Source organism: Taudactylus pleione, unplaced genomic scaffold (assembly GCF_031769625.1).
Source record: "Taudactylus pleione unplaced genomic scaffold, aTauple2 ptg000292l, whole genome shotgun sequence".
Lineage (NCBI taxonomy): Eukaryota > Metazoa > Chordata > Amphibia > Anura > Myobatrachidae > Taudactylus > Taudactylus pleione.
In genome coordinates this window covers 3,092,465-3,118,978 of record NW_028284694.1, presented here as the reverse complement: position 1 = coordinate 3,118,978, position 26,514 = coordinate 3,092,465, and the positions used below count along the sequence as shown (strand labels likewise).

The window sequence follows — 26,514 nt, the reverse complement described above, 5'->3', positions numbered from 1 at the left end:
AGCTTATAAATTTTCACCTGCAACCCCTCAGGAAGCAGCGGCTTATAAAAGCTGCTACTTCGTAAATAAAGCCCCAGGTATCATTTTATAGAATATGCTACAGATGTGTCCACATACATCTATCCTCCATGTGCTACAAGCCGCACTACACATAAGGCGGGAGCTCCATGTGCCTCTTTTGTGCGACTTTCTTTGGTGCGGCTTCTGCTGATTAAAATGATATGCAGCATGTCTATGTATGTGAAATGCTACGTTACAGTGGCAGCGGCTGTAACACTGTAACGTAGCATTTAGCATGCAGATACACCCGCAGTCACACACAGAACATAGGCATGCTGCATATCATTTTAATCAGCAGAAGCTGTTTGTGCTATCTATTCACTTCACTGTGAATAAGACGCATTTGAATGTAAAAAGTCGCACGAAAGACGCTCGGCGCTCATGGTGCGATTAGAAGGGCTGGTTAACGTCCAAGGAGGCTAGATGATGGAGGGCACATCTGTATATCAGTGCCTTTGACAGGTCATGTTTTGTGGATTTCGGTCTGCGGAAGCAGGCTGGATAACTGCATGAAGAAGAAATCCAAAAAACATGGCCTGCTGGCAGTACTTAAGGAACTGCAAGAATATACCCTTGCTGCGCAGTGATACATTGGGATGCATGTGCTGCTGTGCGACTGCGATGTATGTGCATTAATTAAAACATTGGTTATTTGCAAAAACTTCAGCATTAGTGTATATAAAATTTAACCAATTTAAGATGAATGTCCCCCTGGGGGCAGAATACTATATTAATTCCGTTGAATGTGATCATATAATAAGTCGCGCAGAACCAATTAACTGTTCCTTTGGCAACTAACTATTGTCATCAATCAGGTAACAATGCACAGGACAGTGATGATAGGCAATATGAGAGGATTGAAGGAATGGGTACAAAACAAACTCCGGCAGGGGCTTACGCAGAATGCGGTACAGATTATGCCATTTCATATGGTATGTACATATTTAAATGCATTTCGATTTTTAGCAAGGCTAAGGACTACAGTACTTCCCATACTAATAATAATTAGCACGAGAATCAATCCGTGTGAAGTATGGCCACTAACAGGTGGAGCAGAGATTACTGCAACGGGCAGTTTTGCAAAATCCTGAACAGCTCAAGATTAAAGGCCCCCATACACCAGCGACGGATCGCCGCCATGCTGTGTTCCTGCGAAGCAGGGTTGGAGGATCAGTGAAATCTAATATGTTGGATTTCACTGATTTGCCAATCACGATCAAAATATGATCGTGATTTGCAAATTGGTGAATTTAACATGAAGAATTTCACCAATCCTCCCGACAGATTGTGGAACATCAATGACGGTCTTTCCGTTACCATCGCAGGGTCGCGCAACCTGGCGGTAGGTGTATGAGGGCCATTACCTGATAACAGATTATCGATAGAATAATTGCCCACCCTGCGCACTCATTTTAACAGATCACAATATAGAATGATTTTAATACTGACACTAGTGGATAGATTTTATATATATGTATAATATAAATATACAATCAGGTGAATAAATATTGGGACATTGACAGAATTTTCATATTTTGGCCTCTATTCACCACCACAATGGCTTTGAAATGAAACAAACAAGATGTATTTTAACTGCAGACTTTCAGATTTAATTTGAGGGTAATTACATCCAAATCAGGTGAACGGTGTAGGAATTACAACGGTTTCTATATGTGCCTCCCACTTTTTAAGGGGCCAAAAGTAATGGGACTATCAACTCAAAAGCTATTTCATGGACAGGTGTGGGCTATTCCATCGTTATTTCATTATCAATTAAGCAGGTAAAAGGTCTGGAGTTGATTCTAGGTGTGACATTTGCATTTGGAATCAGTTGCTGTCGACTCTCAATATGAGATCCAAATAGCTGTCACTATCAGTGAAGCAAGCCATCATTAGGCTGAAAAATCAAAACAAACCCATCAGAGAGATAGCAAAAACATTAGGTGTGCCCAAATCAACTGTTTGGAACATTCTTAAAAAGAAAGAATGCACCGGAGAGCTCAGCAACACCAAATGACCCAGAAGACCACGGAAAACAACTGTGGTGGATGATAGAAGATTTATTTCCCTGGTGAAGAAAAACCCCTTCACAACAGTTGGCCAAATCAAGAACACTCTCCAGGAGGTAGGTGTGTGTGTGTTAAAGTCAACAATCAAGAGAAGACTTCACAAGAGTGAATATAGAGGGTCCACCACAAGATGTAAACCATTGGTGAGCCTCAAACACAGAAAGACCAGATTAGAGTTTGCCAAACAACATCTAAAAAACCATTACAGTTCTGGAACAACATCCTATGGACAGATGAGACAAAGATCAACTTGTACCAGAGTGATGGGAAGAGAAGAGTATGGAGAAGGAATGGAACTGCTCATGATCCAAAACATACCACCTCATCAGTGAAGCATGGTGGTGGTAGTGTCATGGCGTGGGCATGTATGGCTGCCAATGGAACTGGTTCCCTTGTATTTATTGATGATGTGACTGCTGACAAAAGCAGCAGAATGAATTCTGAAGTGTTTCCGGCAATATTATATGCTCATATTCAGTCAAATGCTTTAGAACTCATTGGACGGCGCTTCACAGTGTAGATGGACAATGACCCGAAGCATACTGCAAAAGCAACCAAAGAGTTTTTTAAGGCTAAAAAGTGGAATGTTATGCAATGGCCAAGTCAATCCCCTGACCTGAATCCGATTGAACATGTATTTCACTTGATGAAGACAAAACTGAAGGGAAAATGCCCCAAGAACAAGCAGGAACTGAAGACATTTGCAGTAGAGGCCTGGCAGAGCATCACCAGGGATGAAACCCAGCGTCTAGTGATGTCTATGAGTTCCAGACTTCAGGCTGTAATTGCCTGCAAAGGATTTGCAACAAAGTATTAAAAAGTGAAAGTTAGATTTAGGATTGTTTAGTTTGTCCCATTACTTTTGGCCCCTTAAAAAGTGGGAGGCACATATAGAAACCGTTGTAATTCCTACACCGTTCACCTGATTTGGATGTAATTACCCTCAAATTAAATCTGAAAGTCTGCAGTTAAAGCACATCTTATTTCATTTCAAAGCCATTGTGGTGGTGAATAGAGGCCAAAATATGAAAATTCTGTCAATGTCCCAATATTTATGTACCTGACTGTATGTAAATATATATATATATATATATATATATACAGTACAGTATATACAGTATGTGTGTGTGTGTGTATATATATATATATATATATATATACATTTTTTACCCGTCTAAGATACCCCCACACCTGCCTTTGATGCCCCTGTGAACAATAACAATGTACTAGTAAGCCCCTAATAATGACCATTCATGCACGTGCCATTTTTCCTGCTGACCATCGGAAAACCCGAGTTGCGCAGATACCAAATGTTATTTGAGTGAGACCTTAGTAAATAATGACCGATTGGCAGCTTTTGCACTTGACTCGCCGGGGATATTTTCATTTTTATTAAAAATATCCCGGCTATGTACTAGGAAGATCTCGCAGGGACAGCGGTTGCGGTAAAGCAGACACTACGCTGACGCACAGCGTCAACTTCCGGAGCCGACCGGGGACTACGGGGGAGAGACAGAAAGATCTCTCTCCTGCACCTGTAGACCCCATAGATGAATATGGTGTAAACTACCGGGGCTAAACTCAGAAAAGCTTCGCTTTTAAGAGTTTAGTACATAGGGATCAGATCGTAGTCCCCATTGATAACAATAGGGACTGCGATTTCTGTGAAATCTCCTGCATTGTGCTATTAGTACATAGTAACAAACAGGTTGATACATAGGTCCCTTGGTCTTTATTTTTGTCTACCTGTTAGCGACTGAACCCATAGCTTTACTACAGGAAGGCGTAAGCGCTATTTTTAACCCCTGTATGTTTACATTAATTGCGTCACGCTGCAGCACATTACTCCCATCGTTATTATCATTGTAAGAATGGCAGGTCTGCAGTGTGACCCTGCCAGATATCCAGGCATCCTAATATTTGGAAGGGGAAACAATAGTTTTCCACAAAACAAAAAAGTTGATGAAGAGGACCAATATTTGGGTTGTGAAAAGCCCCCCCCAAAAAAAGTCAGTATACAGCCAATTAGATTCCTTTTTTCACAGTCACACATAAACCAACTGCAAAAACCTGGGCTGACATAGGTCGGGGAACAAAAAAATGCTGGTAATTCAGCCCAGGTCCTGCAGATGGAGAAGTATCAGAATAGCAAAAGTAGATTAGTGTCACACAATGAACGGGAGTCAGGCTGGAAGGTAATGTATGTAGCTAACCTAGTAATCAATACATGTGTTCATTACTTCATTAAGAGTTAATAACGGCTGTGCTAGAAGTCTCAGCACCCAGAGTTATGTGGACGTGTCCCTTCCTCTCGGGGGTAATGGTACAGTATAACTGCCTAAGCCGCCGCCTAATAGCTCAGACAATTCAGGATTACAGATTTAAAAACCCATTCTAGCACAAAGCCCCCTGGAGATGGGAAGATCGTATATAAGGAATTTGCAGCAAATGACTTCACCACACAGGTGAGTAAAAGCTGGAGGTTATGTACTAACACCACCCTCCCCGCCAGCCGTGATTTCCCACTGACCATATATACATGTGTACTGCAGGAATGGAGATGATTAGAGGTGCAGGCCAAGGTACGTCCATTAAAGAGGTGCTTATAGCCAATTTGACTGTTATTACACTTTATTTATACAGCACCAAAATATTACACAAAGTGGAGACATGAAAGGTTAATGTCTAGAAGGAGACGTAAGACTGCTGCTGGCTATCCTGCCTGTCCTTCGCCGTTGTACTTTATATTACGCCCTCTTCCTGCCGCTTCTGGAGAAGTCTGTTGTGTTTCTACGGCTCAGTAGCTCTTGTGGTCGATAGATTATGACTGTACAAGTGCGTACCTAGATTACTTGGTATATCTATTTGGCATTATGGTCAGCGCTGGAACAGAGGCGGGACACTTGTTCCTCATGTAAAAGCTGCTGGCACCGCTGAGGTCGTTGATATTATAAATATTTATTTTTCGTTATGTGACCGGCCATAGCAACATGAATCTGATTGGATGGTACAGATTCAGCATCTGTTTTATCCCTTTGCACCAACTGGCATAAAAGTATATTTATAGTACCTATTGAATTTTGGCTGTAAATGGCTAATCTAATAACTTTTTAGGGGCCCATTTATCATTAAATATTTGCGGCTTATTCCCTGAAAAAATTTTTTTTTTCAGAGGATAACCGCAAATATTTACTATCATCTCTATGTATAAAGGAGGGTCCGCAGCAGATATCTCAGATCCCAGCCCCAACCCATACATGCCTACTCTCCCAGGAATCGCAAGAGGCTCCCGCCCCTTGCTAAATGGTGCAAATCGCGTCATTTAGACCCTCCCCCTCCTCACGGACCCACGAATCATAGGGGGGTTTTCTGTAAAGGGGCGGGGTCTAATGACGTCTATCGCCTGGCCCCGCCCCCAGAAGAGGAGAGCAGCAGGTCCCTTCCTGCTGCTCCCAGAAAGCTGCCCAGGAACGTCTGTAAGTATTCCGCAACCCCTATGGGTTTCTATGGGGGATGTGATTCTGCCAGATTTACGAAGCATTCCAGAGATCTGAAGATGGCGTTAGCCTGTTATAGCCTATGGGCTACACCTCTCATAATTAGCTGGAAGAGGGTTCCCCCGGAACACCCCCTACGGCACGAATGCGCAGTAGCTCTGGCAGCACTCCGCGCACATTGCAGGTATAGGATAATACATTCCGGTGCTATGATCACATTTTGCAATTCGAGTATCGTGCCCAGATCGCATTGCAAATGTGATCAATAATAATAATATTTGAGATATTTCCACTTGACACATACTTGATAACTGCTAAGAAATGGATGCAGTTGTCAAGGCGATACCTTCCCCCTGATCTTAGCACAGGAGAGATGCTATTTTATATGGGATTTTGCGTTTCAGTATCACATGGTTTGCTATTTACAATGAGCCCGTCCCTGTTTACCAAAAACATTTTTTTCTCACTATTTTTTTTGTTTTTGTTGTTGTTGCAGTGATGATAACACATCCATTCCAGTAACATGATAACTGTGTCAGATCCTCACCTGACTCACTACCTTTTATTGCAATATGAAATTTAGTCGGACAAACGTGTCCAGCAGATCATTTGCACTGAGTGAAAGGAGTCACTTATGAAGGTATGAGGGCACTTAGGGGAGTGTCACTTGGGCAGTTAATTATGCCGTCATTTTCCAATGTAGAAACTTCAGGTGTGACCCAACCCTGACCACACTGGAGTGATACAGTCAAATCGTCATGACAACTGAGCTGCACTACTCTGTGTACGTGATGACATGACGAAAAGTGTCTATATGACTTCTATATAGCTATAACTATACAACATTCTATTAGTTGAGAGATTTGTTAATTGTTGGTGTATAACGGAAGTAGAATTAAATGCTTTATTATCATATACAAAATTTGTGTATATATATATATATAGTGTATATACTGTGTACATATATATATCTATATATATATATATATATATAAAAACATATATATATGCTGAATCGAGAAAAATTGTTCTCCATAGAGAATTCCGTAGGGGGGGGTGATGGCTGCATGGTGTTTAAGGTGCTATACCTCAAAAGCTATAGGAAGCACCGAGCTGAAAGTTTTCTGCTGTTCTCTATGGTCTATTCTTGGGAAGACATAACTCATAGTAGGGGGCAAATTTAGACTTGGGGTTTGTTTTACTAATTGCTCCAGGGTAGGGCCTTTTGGAGTTCAGGTAATTGAGAAAGTTACAGTATTTAAACTGTGGCATTGGTGCGGGCTACAGCGGTGGTGGTGAGGGCTGCGGGACCCCGGTAGCGGCAGCGGCGGGACCCGGCGTCTGTGCGTGTGTTGGTGGAGGGCCTGGATCCGAGATGATCCAGTCCCTACCAGCCATTCTGCCGAGTTCGGCAGCGGAGCCCATTTAAAAAATGGCGCCTCAGTGCCATTTTTGAAATTCAAAGATGGCCACCATGAGCCAATCACGGCTCATGCCATCATTGCCCTGCTCTTTGGCTGGCTTACATAAGCCAGAACGAGGCGGTGGCATGGCAGTCCAACGGAGGAGAGGGAGATGTCAAAATCTCCCAAAGAATGAAGATGCAGGAAGTCCTAGTGGGCGGCGGCCATTCAAAAGAGCTGCCGACCACTAGGTGAAGACGCCAAAGCCCTGGCGGGTTGGCGCCTGCAAGGCGAAGATTCTGAAGCCCTGGCGGGTTGACGCCCACCAAGCGAAGACGCCGAAGCCCTGGCGGGTTGGCATCCACCAGGCGAAGACAACAAAGTCCTGGGGTGGCTGCGGCCAAGAAAAAGAGCTTAAAGGCCACTGCCCCCCAGGTGAAGGTGCAGACAAAATAAATTATATTTAAAAAATCAGTGTAGTCTGTTCACTTTAATATTTCTTTTAGAATTGTACTAAAAATACCAGTGGGCCCTATATGCCCTGCTTGCTATTACTTGTGGTTTTTCAAGTACCAGCATGTGGGGGAGGCTTGCTGGGACCTATACTTTACCTGCAAAAGACAATTTTCTTTAAAATGCACCACATTACACAATCAACCTGGCATCCAACGCCCAGTGGTGCCGGGGATAGGTGCCCTGGAGAAAGGAACCCCTTTTTTTGGGGGAAACCCAGCTCCCCAGGGATCCCTAGCCTGGGCTGACTAGTGGCCAGGGTTAATGCTTCAGCTGGGAGGCCAGGTGAAAGGGCTCCCCTGGCTGTGGCATTAGCCCCCCACTAGAAAAAGTCAGGTGCTGAGTCTGGACAATACAGGGGGACCCTACGCATTTTTTCCCCTTGTATTTCCAGAACCAGGACCAGCTCAGAGCCCAGTGCTGATTGCGCAGAATACGGGGGACCCCTATGTTATTTGTACCCTCTATTTTGACAACCAAGACTAGTTCTAATTAGCCCGGTGCTGGTTGTGTTAAATACAGGGGACCCCTATGTAATTTTTCCCCTGTATTTAGCACAACCAGGTCTTGCAGTGAAGAGCCCAGGGCTGGTTCTGCTTTAGGGGGAGGGGGCCACTTTACACAATCAACCTGGCACCCACCAGGGGTGCCAGGGACAGCCCCGGGCTATCAGCCCAGGCCTGGGGTGCCCTGGAGAGGGGGGGACCCCTTTTTGGGAGGTCCCCAGCTCCCCATGGATCCCCGGCCTGGGCTGACCAGCGGTCAGGGTTGATGCTTTGGTCGGGGGACTCAGTGGAAGGGTTACCCTGGCTGTGGCATTATCCCCCAGCTAGAAAGAACTCGGTGCTGGTTATGGATAATACAGGGGACCCCCTATGCTTTTTGTCCCCTGTATTTTCAAAACCAGGACCGGCTCGGCTGAGCCCAGTACTGGTTATGCTAAATACAGAAGACCCCTAAGTCTTTTGTCCCCTGTATTTTGACAGCCAGGGCTGGCTCTAAAAAGCCTGGTGCTGGTTGTGCTAAATGCAGGGGACTCCTACGCTTTTTGTCTCCTGTATTTTCACAACCAGGACTGGCAGTGAAAAGCCCGGGGCTGGTTGTGCTTTTGGTGGGAGGAGGGGCCATGTCCTTTTTTTATTTTACACATATTCAATTTTTAACATAGATGCATAGATATATCTCACTGATACATCCATGCATCTGTGTCTTATTGACTTTTTTCTCAGATGCATGCCCAGTGCCAGTGAACCCCTCTGTCGCCCGCTGGTGCTCCACTGCCCCACTGCTCCGCATCACCTGTGAATTAGTAGCTCCACCATTTTGTGAGTGACAGCAATCTCACTCTGTGAGAGTGCTGAATCTGCAGTTAACCACAGGGTGTGATGGCATACCATATCTGTACTGCGCAAGGAACACGTCCATTAAGGCGTCAGCCTTAATGATCAGAATTTCATTGCTTTTTTAAGTTTGAGTGTCACAAATTCAAAAGGTTTTGTGAAATTGCAGATCATGTCTAAGAAACCTTAATGGGACATGTGAAACTGTAAGGTTTTTTTTGTTATGGAATTTCATTGCTTTTTTAAAATGTATTAACTATTAGGGTTTGGAGGAGCAAACCGGGCCACCTGCAGGGGAGAAAGGCAACAAAATGTTACACTGGTGCAGGTGGAGGAAGGCCGGCACACAAGAGGTGTTTTGGGGGTGCACAGGGAGAGACGGCTGTGGGGGCGGGCTGCAGGAGTGTCACACATTCAATAAGTTTTGTGAAATTTCAGATCATGTCTAAGAAGCCTTAATGGGACATGTGAAACCATACGTTTTTTTTGTCTATGGAATATATAATATATACAAACGTAGTATGTATTTAGCTGACCTTTTTCAAAACTGATTGGATTAACTTTCCATTTCCCACTAATGCACGTACTTTCATGTAAATTAAATGAATGCCTGACTGTGAACGGCTGAGGAACAGCGGCGTTATTCTCCTCACTGTGCATTGTGTGCCGTTAAATTAGAGCTGCGGGTTCGGAAATCTCTGTGTAAAAGGTAGGAAAGGGTATTCCAGCCCTGTGAGGGGAGAGGTACGAGCCGGCAGTGATGTAATTGCCTTTGCTGTGGAATGCATTTGACCTGAATGGGTCTCTGTAACAGCGCTGCCCAGCCCACTCCAAAGTAACACAGCAGGCCGATCGTTTTCTTACACAGATTCCTTTTGTGCTATATCTGCCTTCCATGGCGGTGAGGGAAATACCATTTTCCTAACTGTACAATTACCAGCTGTCGCACTTCACCCACATCTGAGCTGGAATCTCTTAAGCTGAGCACGCAGCCAACTCTGATGGCTGGAGAAAAAAATGATGGAAACTTAATGGGAGTTATTAATAAGGTTACATTTCCCTTTTAGAATCAGTATGTCACTTAAAAGTATAGAACCACTATAAAATGTACTTCAAATGAGATAGCATGGTGTGTTTTTGTTCTGTGGCTCACAAAGACCAATCAGATTTTGGATGACATTTTAATAATCCAAGAATAAATTGTATTTTATTAGCGTAGTAGTTGCTTTGGTGAAAGGCCTATTTTTAACATGGGAGGTATGCATAATGTTTCTGTCTGACAGGTTGGCAGATTTGTATTTTAAATGTTGCATATTGACTTTTATTGACTAATAAAAGTCAATATGCAACATTTAAAATACAAAACCAGTCCTGGTTGCCAAAATATGGGAGACTAATGATGTAGGGGTACCCCGTATTTAGCGCAACCAGCACAGGGCTCTGAGCCGGTCCTGGTTCTGGAAATACAGGGGGAAAAATGCGTAGGGTCCCCCTGTATTTACCAGAACCAGCACCGGACTCCTTCTAGCGGGGGGGTGATGTCACAGCCAGGGGAGCCCTTTCACCGGGCCCCCCAGCTGCAGCATCACCCCTGACCGCTAGTCAGCCCAGGCTGGGGATCCCTGGGGAGTTGGGAAACCCCCAATAAAGGGGTCCCCCTCCTCAGGGCCCCCCAGGCCCAGGCTAATAGCCCAGGGCTATCCCCAGCACTCCTGGGCGGTGGGTGCTGGGTTGATTATGTAAAGTGTGGTGCATATGAAAATATAAATATTGTCTTTTGCTGTGGAACTACAGTTCTCAGCAAGCCTCCAACGCATGCTGGTACTTGGAGAACCACAAGTATCAGCATCCGGGTCATTACGGGCTTGCTGGTACTTTTAGTTTCACAGCAAAGAGAAATATAAAAAAAACACACAACACACCGTAGAAAAGTACAATTTTATTAAAACATACATGCGCACACACACATGTACTCAAACATACATGCACACACACATGTATTCACACATGCACAAACTATCTCACATACTCACCTACTGTAGTATACCTGAAGCCAATCTGTCCTCTTCTCCAGTAGGTAATCCAATGGGGACTACCTGTAATAAAAATTAGAAACACACCTCCTCCTATGTGTGGATCAGGTCCTCTTCAGACAAACCAGGGTCTTAGCAAAAAAAAAAAATTAGATACCCGGACCCTCGCACATTAGTAGTGTTCTCTAAGAAAGCTACTACCCGAATGACCGCTCCGCCCGGGATTTCGGTACTGAAATCCCAGTGCGGAGCGCTCGTTGGCTGAGAGATTCGAGCCTTCCGCCTCTCAGCCAATGAGCTGTTCTCACCATTGACTTCAATGGTGAGAACCGAGCGTGCCCTATTCAAAAATGGCGACTCTGCTCCATTTTTGAAATTCAAAGATGGCTTAAATATAGCCAGCGCGGGGGCCCGTCCATTCAGTCGTCGGCCGGGGAACTGGAGAGACTAGCTGAAGCATGAAGATGCCGCGGAAGCCCTGGATGGGCGGCGGCCGCGCAAAAGAGCTTAATGGCTGCCACGCTCCATGTGAAGACGCCGTAGAAGTCCTGGGGTAGCAGCAGCCATGTAAAAGAGCTTAAAGGCTGCCGCCCCACAGGTGAAGGGGCGGCATAATAAAATACTTAAAAAAACGGTGTCTGTTTTATTTTAATATTTCTTTTGCAGGGGTACTATAGGTGCCAGCAGGCCCTTAATGCCCCGCCTGCTGGTACTTGTGGTTCTCCAAGTGCCAGTATGCGGCGAGGCCTTCCATGACCTGCAAAAGACAATATTTATATTTTCATATGCACCACACAGCACAATCAACCCAGCACCCACCACCCAGGGTTGCTGGGGATAGCCCCGGGCTATATCCTGGGCCTGTAGTGCCCTGGAGAGGAGAACCCCTTTATTAGGGGGGACTCCAGGGATCCCCGGCCTGGGCTGACTAGCGGTCAGGGGTGGCCCGGTGAAAGGGCTCCCCTGGCTGTGGCATCACCCCCCCACTAGAAGGAGTCCGGTGCTGGTTCTGGTAAATACAGGGGGACCCTATGCATTTTCCCCCCTGTACTTCCAGAACCAGGACCAGTTCAGAGCCCTGTGCTGGTTGCACTAAATACGGGGGACCCCTACGTCATTTGTCCCCCGTATTTTGGCAACCAGGACTGGTTCTGAGAAGCCTGGTGCTGGTTGTGCTTAATAGGGGGGATCCCTACATCGTTTGTCCCCTGTATTTAGCACAACCAGTACTGGCGCTCCAAAGCCTGGTGCTGGTTTTCTTCTAGGGGTGGGGCTACGCCTTTTTTTTTTTGCACATTAAATATTTAACAGATGCGTAGATGGATCTCACTGCTGCATTCGTGCATCTGTGACTTATTGATTTGATTTTCTCAGGTGCATACGCACTACCACTGATGCCCCCTTTGCACTGCACTGCTGCCACTGCTCTGCACCACCGCTGCTGCCGATTGCTTAGACATGATCTGAAAATTCACAAAACCTATTGATTTTCTGCCACTCAAACTTCAAAAAGCAATGAAATTACGATCATTAAGGCTGACGCCTTAATGGACGTGTTCCTTGCGCAATACAGATATGGTATGCCATCACACCCTGTGGTTAACTGCAGATTCAGCACTCTCACAGAATGAGATTGCTGTCACTCACAAAATGGTGGAACTGCTAATTCACAGAATTGTGTGCTCATTGTGTGGGCCAATCAGAACCTGGGGGTGGGGCTATACTCCGTGGCTATGCTTAGACATCAATGGAGGGAAACCATCTGGTTCTCCCCCATCGATGGTAACAGCATTCAACATCGTCGATGGCCTAATTTGAGCTAGCAACCGACACAAAATCAGGCCTCTAATGTCTATAAATTGTTTTTGCCGTGCAGAACTTAACAAAATGGTTGGCCCTTCTTTATACACTCTTTAGCCAGTATTTCATGCATGAGACTTCATCCCTACCATTGATGACCTGCACATCAACGACGTCTTCTCACTATATAAGTGTGTGCGCTTATAAACTTTCTAGAATATGCACAGATTACAGAGAAGCTTCATGACCATGTGTGCGGCTGTTTTATCTGGCACTGGTCAAGTCTAGTAAACTTAAGTTAAGCGTGCGCTCAATGCGTCTGCACCTTTTTTATTTCATTTTACAAGGGCGCCGTAAAAACATTACACAAACATTTAAAGAGGAGGAAGCGTTGCATCCATTTAAAGGAGAGGTTTACGTGAGTGTTATGGATTATAAAATATATAGAGCTCAAATTATTAACAGGAAATCCCTGTTGAAGGTAATAAATATGCCAGCTTGCCTAGTTACAAGACAATATATTTCTCTTAACTACTTCCAATGATGGGGTTAATCTTCTAAATCAAAGTAAGGGTCACAATTGCTGTAAGGTGTACGTATATTACGTTCAGAATTAAGAACTCTACTGGTGATTGGGTTAGACATTTGTACAGAGCACCCTATAGCCAAATAGGTCAAAGTTTTGCACACAATGGGGCTAATTCTGGTTTGGGAGTAAAGCGAACAAGAGCAAGTACATTTGCACCTGGACACACCATGCTGCAATGCAGGGGTGCACATACATTTATTTATTTTTCACGCGTGTAAATACTGGGGGCTTTTTCATGTAGCCCACAAATGCTGGTCAGCTTTATTCTGACACTGCAATTTAGATTTCAGTTTGGACACACTCCTCTCAACTCTAAGGGGTATATTTACTAAAATGAGAGTTTTTACAAGTGGAGATCAGATTCTACTTAAAATTTAAATAGCACTTCCTTGAGCAGGGGTGGGGAACCCTTTTTTTTTTTTTTTTAAACTCTCACTTTAGTAATTATACCCCTAAATCTCTCTGCACATTTTGCATCTACCTGTAGTGCGGAGTTACTCTTTTTTTGTCGCTTTAATCCCAGCTTTGAATCATCTACACTTTATAGATTAAAAGGGGGCTTAAGTTAATCGTATTTGGTTTGTTTCATCGGCCTCTTCCCCTAAACTGTTGAGGTCCCATGTCAAGGAACTACAGCAGTTCAAGAGATGTTAACCCCTGCACTAGGGTGAGCCATCGACCATCGATGATTTGCAACTATTGATGGTCTGATGGTGGTGGTAACCAGTTTTACCATTGATGGGAGGCCACAGATATTATTATACATTAGTAGCAGAGTCCAGATGTCTGCTAATGCCGACCGGAGTCTGTCCATGTGCAAAGTTAAATCATCAATGGTGTCTAACTGATGGTTTACAACCACTGGCCATCGATGGACAACCCTATGATGCACCCTAGCCAGTCTGAATTTAGACGTTGTACATTGTAAGTTATGAAGTGTCCAATCAGCTTCAGTGACAACCTGATAACACTGGCAGATATCTGCACACCCCTCCCAGCTCTTGGTCAGGGTCAGGTGTAGCCCTGGCTGGGGCTCGCCTCCTTCTCTATATGGCCTTATGTACGTTTTATATAAATAGAGTTCTTGAAAGAAGTCATAACGACGACCTTTGCTGTCAGTGATAAATACAACAGAATATGGAGTTATAGATCCCTGCCAGCTCGCTGACCTCTGTGTGCTGTGGATCTCCCAGGCATGCCCTGCCCTTGCCTTTCCTAGTGCCTATTCGGTAGTTATTAATTGTGCTGAGTGACTGGATGCTTTATAAGCAGGCAGCTCATTTGACATTCGGGTGGAAGCCATTCCGTTATCCCTGCTGTCATCATAATCTGATTGGTGAGTGATATGAGAAATGGCTGCATTCAATCAAGTAATACTCCTGGAAAAACAGGGCGCAGAGTGATGTCAGCGATCGACCGTTCGTACTTTTCTTAAGCCTTGTTGTAAGAATGCTTCTTTGGACCTTTTATTGAGCGTTCCGAGTTATCAATGAGATCCTTTTGTGAAGCCTGCTGGGTTTTGTAGCTCAGACTTCTACCACTGTAAACAGGAATAAATGGTGCTTGGCCTTTAACTCACAGCAACCAATCAGGCGAGAAGAAGAGCTTTCATATTACATTATGTTACTGCCATATAAGCCGGAATGTGTGACTGGTGCTTTCAGACTATTAAACAAACTAGTATTCAGGAGAATGCAGAGAATCAGTTTACTAGCTTTCATTTCACTTCCTTTTTTTTTGGTAACATTACGTGTCCATGCATCCCACCTGGTGCCTCCAAGGGACTCCACCCATGCATCCCATCTGGTGCCTCCAAGGGACTCCACCCATGCATCCCACCTGGTGCCTCCAAGGGACTCCACCCATGCATCCCACCTGGTGCCTCTAAGGGACTCCACCCATGCATCCCACCTGGTGCCTCCAAGGGACTCCAGCCATGCATCCCACCTGGTGCCTCCAAGGGACTCCACCCATGCATCCCACCTGGTGCCTCCAAGGGACTCCACCCATGCATCCCACCTGGTGCCTCCAAGAGACTCCAACCAAGATAATAGAGGTTTATTCTGCCAAGGGAAGGTCACCTCAGGCAGCACCTGGGCAAGCAGCAGCCCTGCTACCTTTAACTGCAAATACACTTTAAAAGGAGGTATGGCTGTTTCATAAGAAGTTAGCAGCTACATTGTATGCTAGCGTCTGTAGATCTAGGGGTATATTTTCTAAAGAGGTCGATTGTAATCGATCTATTTAAAGTAGATGAACATCGATGTTGTATTTCTGAGGCTAAATCACACTTTTACTAACAATTTTAGTATTAGTAAATGTGCGATTTAGCCCCAGAAACACAACATAAAATAGTGAATATACCCCATAGACTCCCCTCTGAGAACGCAAGTCATGTTCCCATCCATCTATTTGAATATATGCCATATCACTTCTACATACTGTATGTAGACATGTTTGTTGGAATTAGACATTTATTCTTTTAATAACTAAAAGTATATTTGCACCCAAAGATTGAAAATCAGTCTTGAGGGGAATATCCCAGGTTCAATTCAGTCTGGCTATCATACTGGTTCCACCAACAAGCTGCCAGCATGAATGTGCAGAAGTTCACATAACCGTGACGGCCATGCAGAATACATGGGACTGGGCTGTACTTTTGGGTATTCCATCCAAAACTGGATCTTTCTACTTTGGGTGCATTTTGTAAAATTGATTGCTGTCCACATTCAGGGGCCTATTTATCATTAAATAGTTGCGGCATATTCCCCGAAAACACACGTTTTTGGGGAATACCCAATTATTTAGTATTCCCCAGATGTAGGGCCGGCTCCAAAGGTCTGAGCACCCTGTGCCGGCCCGGTGCGCTGCGCCCTGCTATCCTGAAGCCGCGCGCGACTGAAATTGTGGGTGTGGCCTCATTATCATAGGCCACACCCCTAAATGACGTTATTTGGAAGCGTGCCCGCATGGCATGCCTCCATGTAACATCAGGCTGGGGGTAAAGCCCAGCCCTACATCACTGGCTGGGCTTCCCTCAGCCCTCTCCCGTCTGTAAATGGATGCCGCGCGCAACATCCATTCACGCACCGGGGGTCCGGCACCGCCGCACAGCTGCGGTGGTGGGGGTCCCAAACCTCCCGATTTCACCACCCGCGGGCCACTTCGGCCCACGGGTGGAACAGCGGGACATTACTGTCCCGCTGAAATCGGGATGTTGGGGAGGGGTGTGCCCTCTATGCGTGGCGCCCTTATTCGACCGCACTGGTCGAACACCCCTAGAGCCGGCCCTGCCCAGATGGATTATGGAGGAATCCCAACAGATATCTCCAATAACTGCTGCGGTATCTACATTTCCGACAGCAGCCGCAGCCCCCATAGGTTTCTACGGGGGATGCGGTGCTGTCGGATTTACCAAGCTTGGCTAATGCTATCTGAAGATGGCATTGTGCTGCTGTCGCCTATGGGCTACACTTTATATAACCCCCCACCCCCCTCGGCAATGGTTGCTGCTCATACGTGGTCTGCAGGTGGTCTTTTCCCTCCAGGCACAGCGCAGGGATGGGTTCCTTTCGCATACATGCCAGCGCTGATATTGCATACTGCAATGCCATCATGAGCGCTAGTATTGCACCCAGATTGCATTGCCAGTGCAATTATTGATAAATAGGACACTCATACCATTTATATAAGGTTGTCAACAATGCACCCTACTGAATTCTGCTTTTTTACATTTTTTTATATGACATCAACTGATCATATTATTCAGATAGAATCTAAAAAAATCTGCATGTGTCATTATTGCATTTATACATCATCCCTCTTGGACAGCGCTGCCCAAAAACAGCTTGTGAAGACCGCGAGTTTGCTGATTTCCTTGGCTGCCATGGAGGCTACAGAATCATAGAGGGCAGAGAACCGCTGGAGGGTGTAATGAAATACCAGCTCTGGATACAAACACGTGTCAGTCCATCGTCTGACTCAGCCACTTCTGTCAGACCGAGACAGAGCCCTGAGTAATACATTGTGGATGTGTTTGCCTTTAGCACTGGGAAACCGTTGGAAAGAGCCGGCTCAGCTGCAGAAGATAAACAGGCACTTTACACCCAACCCAGACATTAGTTTTTTTTTTAGAACATTTATTTTCATTTCATTGGAATGTCTAAGAGGATGTACAGTTTAAAAAATATTGACCGGGAAATAAGGGTTGGCCTGGGTCTGTTACTAGGTCAAACTTCATTCTAAATAGTTTGCTTTGAACAGAAAGAAAAAGAAAACATACACACACATAAAGCTGATGTTGGCTGTTTATCTGGGGCTGTGTTCAACAATCCTTCACACAAGACCCTTGGTTTAATCAGATGTTGTCCAGAAACAGGGTGTAACTATAACATTAATCGTCACATCCTGTTTCAGGATTTTTTTTTTCCTCATATAGGGGGAGATGTATCAAGCCTTGGAGATTGATAAAGTGGAGAAGTTAACGGTCATTTATCTAACAGGCCCCTATTTAACAACGAAGCGTAACCCCTTTAGAGCTCGCTAAAGGGGTTGTGCCACCCTTTATGTATTTAACAAACAGCAGTGATCTAAGATTACCGCTGTTTGTCAAGCACACCCAGTCCCCATTGCCGGCAATGGAGACTCGGCGCTGCCTTTACGGCTTCAGCGAAGCCTTCTAGGTACTGGCGCGTCGCCGCGTCATGCACAGACGGACTGTCGCGCACACGCATTACACTAAGCCCCGTCGCTGATAGCGTTAGGCCTAGCGGAGGACTTTGCCGAGGACGAGGAATTCACGGGACCTCGCCAGAGGGGTCAGTATTGGAAAATCCCAGTGAATTTTTCTTTAGTATGTATCACAGTGATACGAAACGAAAAATTCCGCTGGTATTAGCCTTTGTTGTTACATAGGGGCCTCAGTCTTGGAAGATGCTGGGCTGCCCCCGGAAACTAGTGCCTCCTCTGTGACACTGCAACACCCGGCTCCTGTCACTTAGGAGCCGGCACTTTGGTGTAACCCGGGAGCGGCCCACACCCCGGGGGCTATTCAATTATAGTCCCTTTTTCATTTGAGTGGCTTGTTAACAGGCGTTAATACATAGAATCCATGATAAGTTCACGGATCTATACGTTCTGGGCCTGCTGAAGGCATGTTCGAACAGTGCGGTCGAACAGTGGCGCCACCCCATAGAGGGCGCACCCCTCCCAGCCATTCCCGATTTCAGCGGGACAGTCCCGTTTTTTGAGCACTGCCCCGCTGTTCCACCCACAGGACGAAGTGTCCCGCGGGCAGTCGGGAGGCTGGGCACCAGTTGCGGCGGCGCCAGCCCCGGAGAAGAAGAATGACGCGCGGCATCCATTCAGTGTGGGAGAGAGCTGGGGGCAGCCCAGCTACTAACGTAGTGCTGGGCTCGCCCCCAGTCTGATGTTAAATGGGAGGCGTGCCCCAAATAGCATAATTTAGGGGGCATGGCCTAGGCAATTATGCCACACCTTCTTTTCGTTCGCACGCGGCTTCCGTGTCCCTGGCTGCACAGGGTCCAGCTCCTGCTGGAGCCGGCCCTGTATGTGTCTCACTTCACCCGTTAACTGGCTAGTTATCAGGGATTTCTTCTAGGGTCTGATCAAACCCCGAAAAAAAATCTCTGATAAGTGAAGCCTGCTGGCTGCCTTCAGGGCTAAGTGAAGAGCCCCGGGGGATCAATTAGCACGCAGTACATTACCGCAGCTAATGAATTCCCCCCCTAAGTCATAATTGCCTACCGGAGAGGAAATGCAGGTGGGCAGAGCCAAAACAATTATCATTACGCCCTGACCTCATGCATAATTAAATAGGGGCCGAACGAAATGAAGCGATGATCATAACATTTGCATAATTATGCCCCGTCCTAATTTACAGATCTGTGGCTTGCCGGTGTTATTCTCCCAATTCTGCCCACTTCACTAGGAATTGTGCGGGATGCGGGAGGAGTGCTCTTCCGGGGGCACGGGGGGCAGGTTCCGTGAGGGTAGGCAAGTTTGTACTAGGTGGCCATGTTATGTGAGAGGTGTAGGGATGCAAAAGAGAGAAGAGTGCAGAATTCCCTCAAACTGACGCACAGTGATTCAACGCCAAGCTATATTTCTCATTCGGCATATCACAGCATAAAACATGTCAGTGACCGCACAGCAAATTAGGGCTAAGAAGCGCACCGTACATAATGAGGCAGAAAATAGCAAATATAAAACCAAAGTAAACAAACTATATGAAATAACACGTTATTAGTCTGAGACCTGGGTCTCCAGATATAACAGCTCTATCAATAACACATACAGAGTCTGTCACAGATAAAATGGGAATGAGAATGACATTAGAAAAATATACAACCAGCAAAGATTTACAGTAATGGTGATGTAGTAAAAGGGAAAATGTCACACAATGGGAAACAGTCTCTGAAGAGAAAACAATATAAGGGAATATACACAATTTAACGTGAATGGATGAAACAACCTTCAATAATAATATAGATAGTGCTTTACATGCATGACCAGGATTGCCAGGGAGCTGGCATAAGCTGGTACAAGAGCGTGGCCATCATCCCAGGTACCAGGGCCCGACAGGACCCTCGAAGGCCATGTGCACTGGCAAGACAGACATCTCAGGCTATGGGGGACATTTATCAAATCTTGGAGAGAGATAAAGTACCAACCAATCAGCACCTAACTCATACTTGCCGATATCCTGGCTGCCCCTTCCGGGAGGGAGCAGCCCGGTTGGATTAGCAGGGGGGCAGGGGCGACAAAAGGGCCATGTCCGGAGACATTACACTCCGTTTAGGAGTGAGGCTAGGGGGTCGGAGCCACATATACGCATCATTTTGGCCCCACCCCGCTAGACAATGGCGAGATTTCCGGTATTGTGGAGAAGGGGACGGGATCATGATGACGCGATTCAGCGAGAATCGCGTCATCAGCCCCCCCGCTGCGGGTGTTTGGGGCTACATTGCGGGGGGGGGACTGGGGGGCCAGGAGGCTTGCCTACTTTTCCGGGGGGCCGGGAGCGGCACCAGAGTAGGCACCGTATGAACTAACACAGCCTGTAAAATTCCAGAAGCTGATTGGTTGGTCCTTTATCTTAGATAAAGTGATTATCAGCACCCCCTGTAAGATGCTGCAGATAGCGAGGTCACACTGACATGGGATAGATGTACTAACCACTGGAGAGAGATAAAGTGGACGGAGATATAAAGTACCAGCCAATCAGCTCCTAACTGTCGAATTTCAAATACAGCCTGTAAAGTGACAGGAGCTGATTGGTTGGTACTTTAGGTGGAATTCGGTCAAACCCCCAAAAAGGTACTTGACCGCATTTCTCATATGTACTAAGACCCGGTGGGTAATGCCATCTTTAGATGGTGTTACCCAATAGAAGCCTATAGGCTGCTTTCCGCATCCTGCAGTGCTCCAGTGTGCCCGGCAGCACATGCGTCATTCTGCACATGAGCCGAAAGATGCCAGAGGGACCCGGAAATCCCTCTATCGCAAAGAACAGCTCTTAACGGGAGAGCTGTCCTTTGCGATTTTCTAGGTACATACCGGTGATATTATCGCCGGTATGTAGCAAATAAAGTGGTGGAAGGTACATCCTGCCCTTTATCTCTCTCCAAGGCTTAGTACATAGACAAGATACTTCGCCAGCCCCCTCACAATGGCCACCTGCATATCCCCTCCAGGAAGTGGACAGGTATGATATATCCTAAGTATTCAAAGTAGTGTCAGTGGGAGACATTTAGGAAAACTGGGGCAAATGAAAAGCATGGTGTTACCAATAGCACTAGTTTCCTTTGTATCACTTTTCGTACTTGCTCCCACATGAGTGTATCCTTTTCCGTCATCCCACACATGTCAGAAATAAACTTTTTCTCTATGTACAGAGCACTAAGTATATCCTCTTTGACAGAGATATAATTTAAACCTTCTTTGATGTGTTGAGCTAAAAGTCTCCTAAGAATCTCAGTGTAGGAAAATAGCAGAACTACTGTATGTCCTGTGATGTCACCTAGAGATGATCTACCAGCTACTGTCTTTCCAGAGACATTTGGAAATGTTAATTTGGTTCCAGATGTGCATTTAATATTTCTTTCTTGGACCTGAACCATCCGTTGCCCGGCTGCAACTTCCTTTCCCAGCTTTAGAGATGGTTGTCGTGAAAACCCAAACTACATCCTTTTTCGCCCATGGCCCGTCCCTCTTCCCCCCAGGTGTTGTGCAGGTGGGATGGAACACAAAACCTCAACTCATTGGCTTTTGAGGGTTTTAAAACTTGCTATTGCATTCCACTGGTGCCAGTGAAAGTTCCTGCTTTGCATGTTTCTGACCCTGCATCTTCTCCTGTCTCTGATTACAAGCTTGTCTGCTTTATGTTTGCTGTCTGCTTATTATCAGTTCTTGTCCTTCCTACCCATTTTGCACTATCATCTGCCTGTACTAGCCCTATGGATTGTTTCATCTTTCCTACATCAAATGATGCGTATTAGTGTGCTGGTAAGGGTGTTCAGCTTTAACCATTGGCCTGGCATGCTGGCACAGTTTGCGATCACGCTAGGCTGTGCGGGTAACCTGACATGGTCACAAACAATACACGACCAGTCAGAAATGTACACTGGGCGGCCAGCAGCTGCCAATGACAGAGGGACCTCACGGCTCCCCTGCATCCCTGCACCCTCGCCAACATCTCCCGTGCAGCCAATCGGGCAGCCCGGCAGCACCCCCCACTCGGTGGTTGCAGAAAGTAGCAGCTGCCGGGTGGGGGGTGAAATTCAGCCCTCCAGTGTATGCCCGGTGGATGCTCAGAGGAGCAGCCATTGGAGAAATGCAAAGTCGCGATGACATGATGGTCCGATCATCTATAGTCTGATATATCGATGACTGATATTTTAAAAATCGACATACAGTATAATGTAATATATATATATTAATAAAATCATGTTGAATAAGTTATAAATAGATATTCGTGACCCAATTCAATTAAAAAAAATTTTTTGAGTAGTTTTAGAAAAAAATATTAGTTGGTTAAGGACAAGGTGGCTCTCTATAGGTGTAGACATCATGAAGCAATTCTAAGTGGTAAATTTACTAAGATGGGAGTTCTATTAAAAAGTGATGTTGCCCATAGCAACCAATCAGATTCCAGGTGTTATCTTCTAGAAGGTGCTAGATAAATGAGAAGTAGAATCACTTCTTAATAGAACTCCCATCTTAGTAAATTTACCCCTAAAGGTCTCATACCTTTTCGAAGTGTACTGACATAATAATATCAATGGCAGCTTACCCCAGATATATCAAACCTTACTGCAGTGGTTGTCCATAGCAACTAAATAGCAACTAGTTAACATTTTATGGAATGTACTTGGAGCTGATATGATATCGGCAACATCTCCACTCGTTCTCTTTAGCAGGTTTGATAGACAGTATCTCCCCCAAAGTCACTGGTAGAAGAAGTGAAACTAACAGTAGCTTTCCCTTACCAACACTGGCTTATTTCATACCTTTAGGCCTGTATGTGATCCGTCAGTCACATCACAAATGACTCCTATGTGGGTGGGAGCATCTCTTCCGCTGGTAGTAGTAAAAGAGTTTTGCTTGCGAATTATACATTCGGCATCAATAACACTGTAATAAAAACCTCCTAATATACTGTTGCAGGATAGCAATAGTGATAAAGGGGACATGCTGATTGGGGGATTATACAGAGAAAAGGAGGATGGGGAATGGGATGTAGAAAGGAACTGAGTGGGCGGTATCCGTTCAGAACGTCGTCGACCATAACATTGTCGGCATTCACATGGTTCAAACTCAGGTACAATATTGACATTCTCAGTGTCGATGTGTGTTCAAAATGCCGACACCCGAACTGTCGCCATGTGAAATGTCTTCAGTCTGAGAATGCCGACAGGGTTAGGCTGCGGGGGAGGTTAGGGTTAGGCTGTGTGGAGAAGGGGGGGGGATGGGTTAAGGTTGGGCATTAGGGGAATATACTCACCAGAACTCTACTACTGATATATTGCTGTGAAAACTGATCCTCACAGGATTGGAAGAAGACACTGGAGCTGCTGCAGCCTCCGGGACAAAATAAGACACCGCCACACCACCAGTGCTGCAGCCTCCGGGACAAAGTAAGACACCGCCAGACCACCAGTGCTGCAGCCTCCGGGACAAAGTAAGACAACGCCAGACCACCAGTGCTGCAGCCTCCGGGACAAAGTAATGCAACGCCAGACCACCTGTTCATCATGTCGACTTATCATCCATGTAGACATGATAAATGTCGTCATGGTTCCTGCTGACGTGCTGAGCATGTCTACATTTTCATGTCGACATGATAACTTTCGACCAGCCGTACCCAACCCGAGTAGGCAGTGAAGATGCTGTAGAGCAGGGATGGTGAACCTCAGGCCCGGGGGCCGCATAAGGCCCGTGGAATCATTTGGTCTGGCCCTCTGAGCTAATTTCTGCTAGCCTCATCTGGCCAGCAGGGTGCCTAAAATGGCACTCTGCAGCCAGAATCTATGCAGCAGTGCCACCTGGAGCATCCTTAGGACACTTTAGACGGTCACACCGCTGCCCTTACAGCTCAGGATGACCTGGGCATTGTTGTAATCACCGGTGATTGTGACCCTGTCCCCGTGTGATGCCACAAGGAGGTGGCGTGGCTTGCACCGGGCCAGCAAATAATTTAAAAAGGCCCTCGGCAGAAAAAAGGTTTCCCACCTATGCTGTAGAGGGTGGAGAGTGGATTGCAGAGTGGGTTTGAGAGAAGCAGAGCTGATTTGGCCCATTCACTGTGATTGTTTTTGGATACATTTTTTAAAAATGCTTATTTTTTCATTTTCTTTAATACATTAAGAAAGAAATGCGTCATCTGAGGAGCAGGAGGGATTCCCATAGAAAACTTTCCCTTTATCCTAAAAATGTGTTGGAATATACAGTAGCAGTTTGCCCCCAGTTTCTTGTCTAAGGCCGAAGTAAGTATTGATCAGCGACGGGATGGCAGACTGACGTCTGCATGTTCCATCCGATAATGAGGGCAGAAGATGTATTCAGTATTGCACTTCCTTTCACAACGCATCCATTTAACACTGACGTGTAAGTAGGAGCAATTATATTTAACATGGCTGTTTGAAAGTAATGATTAAAGCAATGATCGTGCATGCATTATCACCCTGACACCCAAATTGTTTCATGATTCTTTTGTGCATTAACCCCTGTTTGCAATATAATCTATGTTGTCCGCTGCTGCGAGCACTTACACAGGTAACTATTTTAGGGCACTGCGTGTATAAATGTTAAAATGTTAAACCTTTATGGGGCAATTTCTTTCTCAGGGTTGGGCCGCCAATGATGTCCAGCTGCGCACATTAGCGTTATTAAGGGGAGGAATCTTTTCTCTTTTGTCCTGTACGATCCCAATGTAAGGTGCAAGTAAAAATAAGCAAAGATACATTGCAGCGGATTCCTCCACAATAATTCTGGAGGCAGAGAATTGAATTAGTACGTTAACGTTCCTGGAAAATAGAAGGGTAGATGCATCCTAGCGATTGTCTGCTTACAACTGCCACCATCTCCTTTCACGCGAGTCATCTACAGTATGTTCTGCAAGAGCTGGATATTTAAATGTTGATGCACTAATGGAACACACATCAAAGTCTTCTATCATTCCAAACACTATGCAAGAGAACTGACAGAAGCTGACTGGCTGCTTTGGGCAACCTCTACACTAAAGCTGGCCACACACTAGACCAACTTTCATCCAACCATCCAACTAGTTGATTGGTTGGAATGAAAATCTGGTAACCTATGGGAGTAACTGATGATCAGCAATTTGCTCCTAAATACCAGAAAACAGATGAAAATGGTCGTCAGACAAGTTTGTTAAATGTTTGATCTAAACAATTTGTTCAAACAACAATTTTGTCCCTTTTCCGGCGTTTGGGAGCAAATTGCTGATTGTCATTTGCATTCATACCTTACCAGATTTTCATTCCAACAAATCAACTAGTTGGATGGTTGGATGAATTGGTCTAGTGTGTGGCCAGCTTAAGGGGCATATGTATCAAAGCTTGATGTGAGATAAAATTGTGAAATATATATCACCAACCAATCAGCTGCAAACTATCATTTCTTAAACACAGCCTGCAAAATGTAAGTTAGAAGCTGATTGGTTGGTGATACATATATCACAATTGTATCTCACATCAAGCTTTGATACATATGGCCCTTTATCTCTGTCCAAGGCTTGATACGTCTCCTCGCCAAAGAGAGATCCAGCCAAGATCTTCCTGCCTTGAATCCACCAGAAATGCTGGAAAAACATAATGCGTAAATTTGCTTCTGCAAATGCGCCATATGCTAAAATTCGCCAATTGTGGCCGTATAAGGAGCTGCATCCAACTCCGGATCAAATCCCGTGTCTATAACGAGCACACACATGGTGCAAATGTTTGCCCATTTGGTCACAATGCCCAACCAAAGTTTTGCCAGGTGTTTCAGCTTATTTCAGAAAAATGTGGGATATGTTTAGCTGATATAGTTTTGGGCTTTCAATGCATTTGGCATATAGACACTATAAAGTAATATAATCATGTATTAAAGTGAATGTAATGCCTACAAATTAGATCAAATCAATGGAGCAGGAAAGAATGGGTGAATGGGAAAAGTAGGAAAGATCCTAAAAGGTTCAAAATAAGCATATTTGCTTCTGATAATTCAGTCTAAATTCTAACAATTAGCAGCACTTTCAGTTCATTCTGTATAGCTCCCAAAATGACAGACTGATGATATTTTGCTAGTACTAAACCAGTATTTATTATTATAATATTTTAGATAATTTCTTTTTTAATGGAGCCTCTTGCTACAGTTACAATGGTCACCATTTCTTCCCTGCTCTTTTCTCACCAGGGGGTAAGGTCCTGGAAATGGTTCAGTTGCTAAGCAACCGTTACAATCGGCTTTGAAGTCCATATAGATGAGGAGCCATACTGAGAATTAGGGCCACTTTATTTTATTGTTTTCTTGAATACAGGTTTTAAAAACACATACTGTATGCAGAATCTAATCCAGCAATGTTTGGCAGGAACATGAAGGAAAATTAAAACAGAACCGTGACCAGATAACCTCCCTCCATCAAGCAGTAACAGATTTTGCTGTACAGGAAGTTGCCCTAGCTTCA

At 45.2% G+C, this 26,514-nt stretch overlaps 1 protein-coding gene across 1 annotated transcript in view; it reads left to right on the top strand.

Moving 5' to 3' along the window:
- LOC148511769 (uncharacterized) overlaps positions 1-6,185 on the top strand; it is a 135,922-nt gene extending 129,737 nt beyond the window's left edge. The window contains exon 15 of the mRNA XM_088482764.1: positions 6,123-6,185. Coding sequence (XP_088338890.1) covers positions 6,123-6,153 — 31 coding nt within the window. The 3' untranslated portion in view covers positions 6,154-6,185. The remainder of the gene's footprint in view (positions 1-6,122) is intronic.
- The last annotated feature ends 20,329 nt before the right edge of the window (positions 6,186-26,514 follow it).